Source organism: Ambystoma mexicanum, chromosome 4p (assembly GCF_040938575.1).
Source record: "Ambystoma mexicanum isolate Mex_15411 chromosome 4p, UKY_AmexF1_1, whole genome shotgun sequence".
Lineage (NCBI taxonomy): Eukaryota > Metazoa > Chordata > Amphibia > Caudata > Ambystomatidae > Ambystoma > Ambystoma mexicanum.
This window is the reverse complement of record NC_090927.1, coordinates 1,168,405,828-1,168,418,834: the sequence shown is the minus strand read 5'-3', so window position 1 is coordinate 1,168,418,834 and position 13,007 is coordinate 1,168,405,828. Positions and strand designations below refer to the sequence as shown.

At 42.6% G+C, this 13,007-nt stretch overlaps 1 protein-coding gene across 1 annotated transcript in view; it reads left to right on the top strand.

Annotated features, from left to right (window-relative positions):
* The window catches only part of AIG1 (androgen induced 1), a 1,736,205-nt gene that overhangs the window by 655,092 nt on the left and 1,068,106 nt on the right, over window positions 1-13,007 (top strand). Inside the window, exon 2 of the mRNA XM_069606803.1 lies at window positions 424-579. Coding sequence (XP_069462904.1) covers window positions 424-579 — 156 coding nt within the window. The remainder of the gene's footprint in view (window positions 1-423; window positions 580-13,007) is intronic.

The window sequence follows — 13,007 nt, the reverse complement described above, 5'->3', positions numbered from 1 at the left end:
GACCAAATTCCTATTAAAACAAGCATTGGTAAAGCCAAACGTTTTGGCTCTTGTGTAGTAATTAGATAGGCATGTACCAGGCACCGTGATAATATGCATAGATACTAATACCATTTGCCAGCTGTTGCCATGTAATGGACAGGTAGTATTATGGCAGTGCCTGGAAAATGCTGAACCCATGCCTGTGCAAAAGCCACAACTGTTCGCTTTTCTAATGTCTGTTTTAACCGGTTATGTTTTAGTCGTATCTTGCAAATAGATATGCTACTCTAACAAGTCATCATATAAGTGACAGAAATACAACAGATGTTGAAACATAACGTAGTGGGAACCCTACCAAAAAGTGTCATGCCTTGTATACTTGTGTCTTCTTGGTGCCAGCTGCGCCACACGGTGACGCTCACTGTACCCTCGTTCTTGCAGGTCATCCAGGCGATCTTCTTTGGGATATGTGTGCTGACCGACCTCTCCAGCCTTCTGACCAAAGGAAGTGACAGCCAGGAGCAAGAGAGACAGCTGAAGAAGCTCATCTCCCTGCGAGACTGGATGATGTCGGTCTTGGCCTTCCCTGTGGGCGTGGTAAGTACAGTGCTCTGCAGTTCCGCGGAAACTCCCGCCTCTTGCATGAAAGGCTAGGGGTGAAAAGGGTCCTGGGGAAAAAAAAGATCAGCTTCAGGAATTAGCAAATCATACTCCGCTTCCAAATACTTCTTAGGCTCCCGTGATGATTTTAGTTATCTGTATTCTCATCTAAATGCCACACAATTATCAACTTCGTTTTTGCACAGTATAATAGACTTTAAGTCATCCTCTCAAGCTTTATTTATTTATTTATTAATGGGTCTAAAGGTGATTCTTGTGTCCTCCGGGTCGCCCACTCATCACACTCCTCACTCTCCTAGCCCCACTGAAAGAAATCAACTTTTTTGAAGATGACAACCATAGTCCCTGTCAAACCATTGCCTTGGGCTTTAAAGAGTGGTCTATTTATTTATTTATTTGTTGCGCATTTGTAAGGCGCTTATACAGCAAGTTAATTGGGTTCTTCCTCGATGCCCACACCATGTGTTTGTGACTTTGTCTTTGGGTAGGAGGAGTGGGCGGAGACCCAGAGTAATGGGTGTTACCATGCGCATTCTTAGAAAAAAAAAAATGATTTCATGATCTCATTATGTCTGCATGTGCTGAATACTTGTCTTGCAAGGCTACCTTTCTGAATTCAAGGGAATGAGAAGTGTGCATTTGTAGTACTGTAAATTTCCGTTAAAGCGATTGTCATTCAAGAGAAAATGGCTGACTCAGGGCCAAATAAATGTCAACATTGATCTCAGATGTTTTGAACTTTATAATTTTCCTAAGAACGCGATTCTTTTTCATAGGCGCACTGAAACTACTATGGTGGTGATTTGGTGCAGTATAAGAGCAGAGTAACGCACGCCTAGTACTGTGGGAGTGTTTATTTTTTAACATTTTGCAGTTTGTCGGAGTATCATTTCGATAAATAATAAAATAAAAGCATTAGGTGATGAAACTGAAATATAGTTTATGGCAGGTGAAGTGTAAGCAGGGTGAGAAGCAGTGGCATAACACAAAATCTGGGGGCCCCCATGCGAGCCATGATGAGGGCCCCCACCGCCAAATCTGCAACAAATCACAGGTGGCACCACACTCTGGGCCGGTCTAGATTACCACGCTTGCGCAATACGCACAAACATGCTGATGCAGGGGTACGCCATACACTGCACTAGGAGAAAAATATAGATATGTGTTTTAATGCATTACACAGCACACTTTCTGGGAATAATTGGCTAAAAGGCCCAGAGTGTTTGCAATTGTTTTGTAGGGTAACACAAATCCAATAATCCAATATATGCAAGTCAACAACAGTGCACAGGAACATAAATGCTTTAATTAATATAATGTTTTGCTATTAAACATGCCATCCCACAATGAAAACATGTCCAACTGACTGCACAATGTGGACCAGTCTAGACACGTAATAACATTACAGTAAAGCATGCCAGGCCACATTTAGACATACCTAGACTGGTTGCACCAAAATGCCAGTCAAAGCAATAACACTTATCATGGTTATTTTATCACAGATGCTCAGAAAAATATACAATGCTGCAGTAAGAAACGGCTAGACTGGCAGCACCCAAAAGCCAGTTTAGCCAGGTAATTACACTTAGCAGGACTGCTTTATCAGAGATGCCCAGTTAAAAAAAAGTCAAGCCAAACTAAGAAATTACTAGACTGGCTGCACCAAAATGACTCTCTAGCCACTAATACCACAGATCATGCCTGCTTAGCCTAGACATGGATGATCATTATGATTTATCGCACAATCCTGATCCCACCCTGCCTCCCACACATCTTCACTCCCTCCGACTCACTGCCGTCACCCTCAAAATCAGCTTCTTGGCCTAGAATTACATTCACCTGAGCTTATGGCCGTTTAGTAACATGCATGCAGTGGATGGGATCGCAGAGTGATTCTTAGTCCAAATAATCAAACCAACTCAGGAAGATGGCAAAGATATTTATTAACAATTATCTAAAACAGGGAGGTTACAACGGACATCAATGGACATTCGCTCAGGCTCTCAACAATTTTCTCATAAAAACATCCTAATATGCAAAAAATATTTCAGAAGTGACATCATACTACATGACAAATAATAGAAAACTTATCAAGGGTTGGGATTGGATAAGCGAAACATCTAAATATACTTTCTATAGGGACTAGGGTTGTGATTGGCTGCCCACTGTCAGGTGGGCAACGTATGCCTACCTCTAAAAACATGTAATCTTCAACACTATTAAATAGTATGCAATTTATAATTGGTCTTCATACTACAAGGCCCTTCGTGTTACAGCCCTCTACAATTGGTTGGCACGCTTGTGCCATGTCTGGAACATTTGATTCACTTAGCAGCACGTAAACTCAGGCCCAGGTGCCAGGAGGTGGACTTGAGTTTACCTCCCCACCCAATTACCCCAACATCTCTCATCACCCATGCCTTCTGCCATGAAAATTGCCTTTGAACTTGGCGTTGTAAAGTATCCTTGTCTGTGGGAATATATGGGAGTGCAGGCTCTCACTATGGTTGTTCTAGGACTCAAAGCTCAACTCTATATATGTCTTTGGCTCACGTGACAGGAGAACACGATTTGGTCCATTTTGTGGCATTTAAATGTCTTGAATGAATAAAACTTGGCACTCTTGGTGTTTGTTCTTTGCACCTTAACAAGGGACAATTCATATTTTGCACATTCCCTGCTTTCAAGAATAGATTACTGACCTTGGCTGCTTCTGTTTTGATAACAGGCCAGACAGCCTTTCCAGGCGCTTCCACTATCTCAGTTTATACTTGCTGTGACCCAATTCTCGGCTCTTCCATTCCATGGGTCCGGGCTTACTAAATTCATGACACCAATGTCCAGCTGCAATACAACTGCAGCTCCACCTGTAGTATACTCACTACGTATAGCCAGCTTCTATGATGACTTATTTTACTTGCGTTTCAGTGTCTGTACAATTATTGAACAGTTGATTTTCTGCAGCACTTCGCACATGGGCAATCTTCTTTTCGCATATGAAGGTTTACTCGATTGCCCATGCTTGATGCAAAGAAGTATGGAGGGGATCAATATAGTGCGCATGTCTTTCTTGAAAGCATCCACCATGTCACGTGTAGTGCAGCTATACGTCATAATAAGGCCATTTTGTCTCTAAGGATTTCAGGAAACAGTTCTGAGCACTTTTAGTATTGACGTTATTGGGGGAGAAATGCAGTCTAGGTTATTGTGGCACTCTAGAGGTACTTTCTAAAGGTTTGCAAGACCTGTTTATGAGTTATGAGGCATTACCCGAGGAATACTGCAAAACGGTAATACATTTGCTGCCCGCAGTAAGTATGCAGTAACATTATGGGTCTGTAAGCTTCCAGGTCATGCAGACCCAGAAACTCTTCTTATGGGATTTTTTATTATGGCATGCAGCATTTAGCACAGGTGCTAATTACTGCATGTGGTGATGTTTTTGTATGGTGGTAAATACTGCCACCCAAAAGCTGGCAGAGTGAGAGAGTTTCAACTACGTACAGTGGTAAAACATCAGTTACATCAAAATATCAGATGTTTCACCACTACCACCAATCTCATAATTAGCCCTTAAGAGGAGTATGTTGGGACAAAACATGCGTTAATCATAGGATTGGTGAGTGCTATCCATACAGCAATCAGAATGTGTCAGCGTGCTCTCGTTTAAGGTTGAATCGTTTCACTCCTGCCCTCCGAGCACTTTAATGGCTGCCCATCAGGTAAAAGGTGCAGTTCAAATTGCTCTGTTCACTTCATGAGACTCTTCAGCTCCTTCATCCTAGATTTCCACTTTAAGTGCAATCTAGGACACTTAGATTGGCTTCTCAGGGCCAAGTGTCACGTCTTAGACTTCGACTAGTTCCCTGGCGCTGGCAGTTCCTTTTCAGTACAGGGGGCTCATATAAAGCACATATTACCAGTAGACATTAGGATGATCTCAGATCATTTACTCTTTCATTGTCAGCCCAAAACATTCCTTTTTCCTCGATAACTTTGATAGCTTTATCTGATTGATTTTTGAAATGGCATTCCGCCGCTGACATTACATTTTTAGCCAACAAATGTGAAAGATACCATGGTGTTGTAATCCTAAACTTGCACTTACGAATTCATAGCTGAAAATGTGGACGTCAGCGCTACTGCTTTGATTGATACTTAGGGCCTCATTACACGGACGGCGGTAAGGGTTAACGGTCACCGTTAATGGCAACGGTGACCGTTAACCCTTACCGCCGTACTACGAGGTCCCTTTGCGGGTTGGAGGATTTAACGCCTGCTTCTTGCAGGCGTTAATATCCAACCCGCTAAGGGACCTCGGAGCTAATTACGGCACCGCAAAATTGCGGTGCCGTAATTAGCGCCTTCCCCATTCCCATAGAGCCCTATGGGGCAGAAATGGGAATGGGGAAGGGCAATGGCGGAAAGGGGATTTACCGCCCCTCCAACCTTGGAATGGGGCGGTAAATCCCCTTTCCGCCAAGGCGGTGCCGGTATTTTACCGGCATGGACCAAGGTGCTAATAGCACCTTGGTCCACCGCCTACCGTGTAATGAGGCCCTTAGTGTGAATTCACATATTGAGGCAGTATCAAATTCCTTATATTACATGGCCTGCGGTAGCGGCCATGTAGTTATGGTTAAGTTGCTAAACCCATGGGAAGAGCACTTTTTGGGCGGCTTATAACTTTGCTCCCCATGGATCACCAAACGTTGCAAAAAGAGTATATGGCCCACTCTGAATTCTTCTGCAAAGTATGGTGAGATTTCATCCAGAGGGGGCAAGGTTATAGGGGTGTGGAATCAGAAAATGCAATATTAAGGCTTTTACACCATGCAAAGAGAAATACACCGACACGGGCTTGTAAAGATTCCCAGAATCTTTATTGCAATACTGAACAGTTTATAAAACAAAATACACAAATAGCTATTTGGCCGTCAGTACATCACAGAGACCACCAGCAGGTTCAATGTGAGCAGTGAACAGGAATTGCTAGCTGGACATCAGCGTATTTATACAGTTTCTTCATAACAATGTCCAGCCTCCTACAAGTTAATCATGTACTAGGCTAGGGTTCGCGCCAGGTTCATTCCTAATTTACATATCTCGTGCATGCGGTTTACTTTTTAATACATTTACTAACAAGCACTATTATTCTCTGGGTTTAACTTTACACTCTTTACACATTTGCTTTAATGCAGGTCAAACAGATGTTTTGCATGCCATGTTTAAATAGCGTTATTGTTCTTGTATACTTGTAGGTTAACATCGCCGATTCAAGTAATCCCCTGATCCCGAGGTCAACAAAGGACAAGGTCTACATGACCCTAACATGTAGCCAGCAGGCAGGTTGGACATTAACTCTCCTACAGAGGTTGAAGAGGTTAAAATAAGAACAAGAGAACACAGGTCGGCCATTTTAGGCCACAGGGTGACTTTGCACAATAAACTAAAATGGCGGCTTTAACCTAGAATGGAGGCTTGATTCACTTAAGGTCACGACCTTGCAATACGGATTTCCTCACAAAGCGACTGGGCATAGGCCAACATATACAATGAGGACGAAACAATATTATATCAGTTTTAACAGGAGGAGTCCCAAATGTTCTTTTTTTTCCACAGACATAATGGGAAAACACTTTGCTCACGGCTACAGCCCAAACCGCAGGATGGATTTTCACCAAATTTGCAGCAGGTGCGGCGGCTTGGTCACAAAAGCATGCTTTTATTAATTTGGTTAAAATCCGTCCAGTAGTTTTTTTTTTTTAAACGACCAAAATGCAAGTAAAAAAAATTAGTGATATCTATGTCCGCTACGCGGACACACTTCACTGTTCACTCAGCGGACAGGACACCAATTGGTTAATCGGCTTGCTTCATGTCCGCAGACACGCAACGTGTTTGCTGATTGGCTGGGATGAAGCTTGAGGTGCGTCAGATTTTTGGAAACACCCGCCATCTTGGATTCGCAGACAGAGGCCGGTGTCCGCGGACATTGTGGTAAAAACATATTAAAAAACACAACATTGCACTTGTCAAACTTATCAAATAATCTCTGGGGAGGCAAGGGGCGATGAGGATGAGATGGGATATGGCTGCAAGAAGCAAAAAAAAGGGTGCTTTTCGCCGCAAAAGTCTGTGAACAGTTCGGATGTTCGCGAACAGTCCTGTGAAGTTCAGTGACCCTTCAGATGTTTGGGGGCAGTTTTTGGATGACTTATAACTTTGGCACTACTTAATGAAAATGCATGAAATTTCACAATTACATTACTGACCTGATCCCGAATGCAAAGTTTGGTGGGATTCTGTCAAGAGGGGGCAAAACTATTGGGGGGATCCCAAAATTATGTAATGGCTTATAAATGAGGTGCCATTTTACGAATCTACACTTAATTTGGCAAACTGATAATACATAAAGGCTTATAAATGAGGTGCCATTTGACGAATCTACACTTAATTTGGCAAACTGATAATACATATAGATATAAATGTTTTTGTGAAGTTTGGTGGGATTTTGTCAAGAGAGGGCAAAATGAGAGTGGGGGGTCCCAAAATAATGTAAAGGCTTATAAATGAGGTGCCATTTGTCGAATCTACACTTAATTTGGCAAACTGATAATAGATCTAGATATTAATGTTTTTGCGAAGTTTGGTAGGATATTGTCAAGAGGGAGCAGAATTAGAGGGGGAGTCCCAAAATATTGTAAAGGCTTATAAATGTGGTGCCATTTGACAAATCTACACAAAGGTTTGCAAAAAGATTATAGATCTATATATAAATGTTTTCGTAAAGTCTGAATGGATTTTGTCAAGTGGGGGCTAGGTTATATGATGATTGTTTGTGCATACATTTGACTTTTTTGAAAAAATAAAACATGGGTGGATTTCCAGCAAACATTTGTAAGGAGCATTGGCAAGGACCTGAAAGCATGTTTTTACAAATGTGCCCGTGTTTTATTTTTTGACAAGTGTCATAATGTAGGTACAAAAAATAGTGATATATCTTTGGTGACTGAGGTGTAGCCTGTGCCCATGGGCAGTGGCCAGATTGTCCAGGTCATGGAATAAGGTCATGATCAGGACAATCTGGCTACTGGCCATGGCCACGAGGGACAACACATGGGTTCAAAGTGGCCATGTCCACCTGGGACTGGCTTTGTGGTGAAGTTATTCAAAATTGAGATAGATTTGAAAGGGAAGAAAAATGTGCTTGTGGTAATAAGGTCATATGGTTCTCTTTCCGCCTTCTACAGGCTTCCATGGAAAGCGAAGAGGGACCCTGTATGCAACACGCCTTCCCTTTCCATGGTGGCCATCTTGGAAACAGGCTTCCGCGTCTCAGTGTAGGAAGAAAAATCCTTTTTTTCAAAACCCCGGGTTCCCGCTTTGGCAATTTAGGGTGCTAATGCCTTCATCCCCCATTACAGGGGCTGGAATGGGGGGATAATGGTCCAGAGACCTCGTTATCCACCCTCGCTTGGCTTGGGCTGATAACTTGGGCTGCTGGGCCGGTATCCACCGTTCCAGTTCCTGGAACGGAGGATGAACGCCACAATGTTTCCATTAGCATAACACAAAATGCAAATGGGAATGTTGGAAAATCTTATTGAGTCTATGTACTTTACTGAGAAATACAAAGTAGATGGAGTCTATAAGTTTTTTTTTTAGTTCTATTTTTTAACTGTAAAAGGTGGTTCCTAAAGGAACATTTCTTTTGTTGTTTTTAGATGTATTTTATTTTTTTGGCAGGAGAGCTAAGAACGAAATGTGGGAAGGAAATGAGGGAAGAGGCACCAAACTAATATGGATGGGTTGGTGGACAGGGGAAAATGCTGCGAGTGTTATATTTCTAAGGTATGGGGCAGTGTTTCTCATGCTCCTTGATTACAGCAGTGGTGGTGGCTTTTGGGGAGGAGGGATGGCGTTAGCTGATGCCATTTTAAGATAAATAGCAGTTTTGCTAAAAGTATGTACTGTGTACTAGATTGTTAATGGATAATGAGTAGGAATAGGTGTTGGAGCTGTGCAAGGGAAATTTTGAAGTTCCTAGATCAGTAGAAAATGCAGTTCCAAACTGTCTGCGAAGCACTGATCTTATCGTGAAGTGCGGATGGGTTCTTGAACACGTCATCATGCCGCGCGCCAGCGTATGGACATCTTGCACCGTCCGGAAAGTCCGCAATGAAGTCAGATGTTCGTAGATGTCCACGGATGCAAAACTAGTTGAAATAGGTGCAAAAAGTGTATAGAAGTGTTAAAAATGATTCTAGAAGGTGGAAAATGGCAGAGTTTTAAGGTGACACTTTGTAAATTGGACACAAATATTGCTATATTGGGTAAGTATGATATTAGTAAGTTGTAGGAAAATAGCACGCACTGGTAAAAACCCATAAAATTCAATGAAAAAACGTTGTTAAAGGGACGTTATGGTTAAGTTGCACTACTAAAAACCTATGAAATTTAATGAAAAAACTGTGTTAAGGGGACGTAATGGTTAAGTTGCACTAATAAAAACCTATGAAATTCAATGAAAAACCTTTGTTAAAGGGACGTTATGGTTACAAGTAAAACCAAAAAAACCCTGAAATTCGCCAGTTATTGTAAGGTAAGAAACCATAACTGGCGCCACCACCGTGCACTGCTAAGATTAACACCCAGGACATCAAAGATGATATCACAAATGTCATTGATGACATCACTGATGACATCGCATGTGAAATAAATTTTGATGAAAAGTCCCTACAAGGAGTTGTGTTTATATTGTTGGTAACAAGATGTCAGGGGTGATCAGGAGACGCGAAGCACAGATCTTATCGTGAAGTGCGGATGGGTTCTCGGACACATCATCATGCCGCGTGCCAGCGTATGGTCATCTTGCACCGTAATGAAGTCAGATGTTCGTAGACGTTCACAGATGCAAAACTAGTTGAAATAGTTGCAAAAAGTGTATAGAAGTGTTAAAGATTATTCTAGAAGGTGGGAAATGGCAGAGTTTTAAGGTGACACTTTGTAAATTGGACACAAATATTGCTATATTGGGTAAGTATGATATTAGTAAGTTGTAGGAAAATAGCACGCACTGGTAAAAACCCATGACATTCAATGAAAAAACTTTGTTAAAGGGACGTTATGGTTAAGTTTCCGGTACCGTTACTGGCTCTGATTTCCCGTAACGGGTCCCGTCCATAACGCCTGGTCTCCCTCTGCATCCTTTTGCTTCCGCTTTTTCTCCCAACTCTCTGTATATGCTGAAACCCACTGCCCATAACAATCAAAGCAAGCCCAACTGTGGATTTCTTCAAAGCTCTGCTTAAACTTCACTTATTTGCTAAAGAGAGAGCTCCCTATGCCCGCTCCCCCACCCTGCCTACCTGACCCCGCCACCGCCTCCATTGACGCTTAATAATGTAATTTTGTATATTAAAATTTTAAATAGTACTCCTCTTTCCTTTGAAGCTTGTGCCCTCTTAGGTAAATGTTACTTTTGTAAGTCACCTGTTTTTTTAATATATTTGTTCCTGTTTGTTATTGTACAGGCACGCTTCGTGGAAATGCCTCCAGCATCTATAAATATGTTATTGTAAGTCATTTCTGTTTGGAATTGACATCCCTGTTCAAGTCAGTACAAAAAACAAATAAAGCAGAAGGACAGAGAACCTGTACTTATTCAAGATGGTAGTGTAGGGAAATACAGAAATCTTCCCATAAGACCTCCCAAAGCATAGCAACCACCATAGGCATCTGCAGTAGCCACATGATCGTGGTAGTCACTGAGTGTATACGCAGTGTAACTCTGGGAAACGATCAGGTACTAATTGACTCTCGAGACACAGGGAAATTGATAGGATTTAAGTTCACAATTGTGCTTAGAGTTATCCAAAATGAAACCAGTTCTATGCTGGGCCATAGATGATGCCAATCTACCCCCGCCCAGCCCACCCCCCGTGACTATCACACAATGCATGAATGCCAAAAGGTGATTTCTCTCATTGGTCACCAGAACGTTTTGCAATTTCAGGTTTTTGACACTCTGCAGTTTCATGTGATGCTGGCAATGCCCAACTTAATAGATCAAAATCCAGAACTTTGGTATTTTTAAATATTGTAAAAAGAAAGTTCGGCCTGCATACGAATTTGGTGGTAGTTCAGTGGTAAAGCTACCACATTTCTTCCAAAAGCGGTTACTGTTAAAACCACTCTGTCCTGTTTACTTACCACAGAATTATGAGTGGTGGCAAGGCAGTGTAAATCCCAATTTTTAGAGTTCTTGGGACTCCATTGAAATTTTGGTTGAATTACCAGGTGCAGTAATTCCGCAGCGGTAATTCCACCAATGTGTGGAGGTGAAGAAGAGGAATCACCCCCAACATTTTGCTGGAGGTGATTTATCTCAGCAATGTGATTAAGATCACAGTAATTCCGTTACCACTAGAAAAAGTGGTTGCAAGAGACTTACTATCACTTGTTTACTGCATTGCCAAACTCGGAATGAGGCCTAATGTTATTTTTTAGAGAATCTGAAAAGGGTACAGTCTCCTACAACCCACGTACCTGATCAGAATCAATACTAAGCGGATGTATTTGATCAGAAAGAACTGATCGCTTACCACCACACAGGCACCTGTGGCATGGGGCACAAACACCTTGCAGTTGTATAAATGTGCTCCCCGAGAAGGAGAACAAGCCTTCCATGGAATACATTGAAAGGAATATAATGATTGTTTTTAGCAGACACTCTAAGGCTCTGGCTGCCTCTCCTTTAATTTTGCACCAACAAAAGAAGGGGTTTTGCAAACTAGTATAGATTGTGGGGCTGTCAGCTGAATAACCATGTCTTCACTTCATATATACCCTTGTGACCAGACTTAATGAAGTAACCAATTAAGCAAAAGTAGAACTTTGCAGGGAATCTTATCTGGTAAGCGCTAGGAGAGAAGTGGACAAAAGGCCTCAGAACAACATACCTACTTGAGCAACAGATGATGCTCAATGAGTCTCAGGACAAAAGCCATTAAACTTTAAACTTGTATTCTCTAAATATGCACACAAATCAATTGGGGCTTCCAGTCTAGGGGTTGATCCATGTATCCGTTCCTTCAACCTTTATGGGGGCTCCCACCTACCTAGCCCAAGCTCCCTATTCCACAAAGGCTTTCTCTAAAATGTGTTTGCTACATCCAGGGTACCCCTTCTGTCTAACCCTCCCTGCTCTAGAAGGCCTAAAGGCTGTAACTATATCGGTCTAGGGTACTTCCTAATTGACCTTATGGGGTAGTCCAGGTGTCCTAGTACACTCTTCCACCAGATGACCATTTCTAAGTCCTGTTCTCTTACTCGCCTGCACCTTTTCTTATCTGTCCTCCTCTCTGTCTCTCTATGTCTCTCTTTCTCTCTCTCCCTCTCTCATGCTCTCACTCCCTCTTTACACTCTGACTGCTGGTCTTTCCGTGCTCTCCCACTTCACCTGACTCCACCCTGCAACTGATCTCTATTGTTTCCTGCTGTAGCCTCTCTCTCTCACTCTCTCGCTCTCACTCTCTCGCTCTTGCCCATCTGCTGTCTCATTTACTGTATCTTTCCTCCAACTCCCTTCTGATACTATCTGCTTCCCTCTAAATGTCACTCCTCCCAAGGCTACCATTCCTTTACTCTCTTTCGTCTTCCTGCTCTCACTTATCTCTCCACTCCTATTGTCAACAGCCTCGTCTTCTCCCTTCAAATTGACACCCAGCCACTCTGCCTCTCACACCCAAATGATACTACTTTCTCAGCCCAACACCTTACCTCCTGTAAATGATCCAAAGTCTCCTGAAAGTCCTCTTCCAGCTTCTACACTCTCCTTTCGTGTCCGATGGTCTCTGCACGCCTGCTCCCAACTCACCCGTCACCTCTCAACTGACTCTCCTGGCATTTTATAGGCTTTGCCTTCATGCGTAGAAGCTTCTCTTTGCTCCCATTGGCTACTCGAGTCAGCTGATTCCCTAGTCCAGCCGTTGTCAGAGCTATCACTTTGAGGGCTGGGACTTCCCCTCGAAGTCTTCAAAAATACTCCTGGCCCACCCCCCATTTTCAGCCTCCATTTCCTTCCATCTTGCCATATGTCTCCTGCATCATGTGTGCTTTGTCTCTTGAATAAAGTAAGATTTTATCTAATTTATGATTTTTTTTTTTTTAATGCTCTATATTACCAGAGAACAGTCTCTAAGCACAAGACTGGGATTCCAACCTGTGTTGCTCTGTGCTGTCTTGCTTCCAAGACAAACACGTTGCCCCTGAGCTACCTACAAAGGTTTTGGTGAGGCTCTCCTTGTCTCCTGTAGGGATGGGTAGCTCCTGGCTGGCTCCAGTTCCTCTGATGCTGCCCAGCTGATCCCCTGGGGCATGCAGGCTAAGAGCTTGTTCCG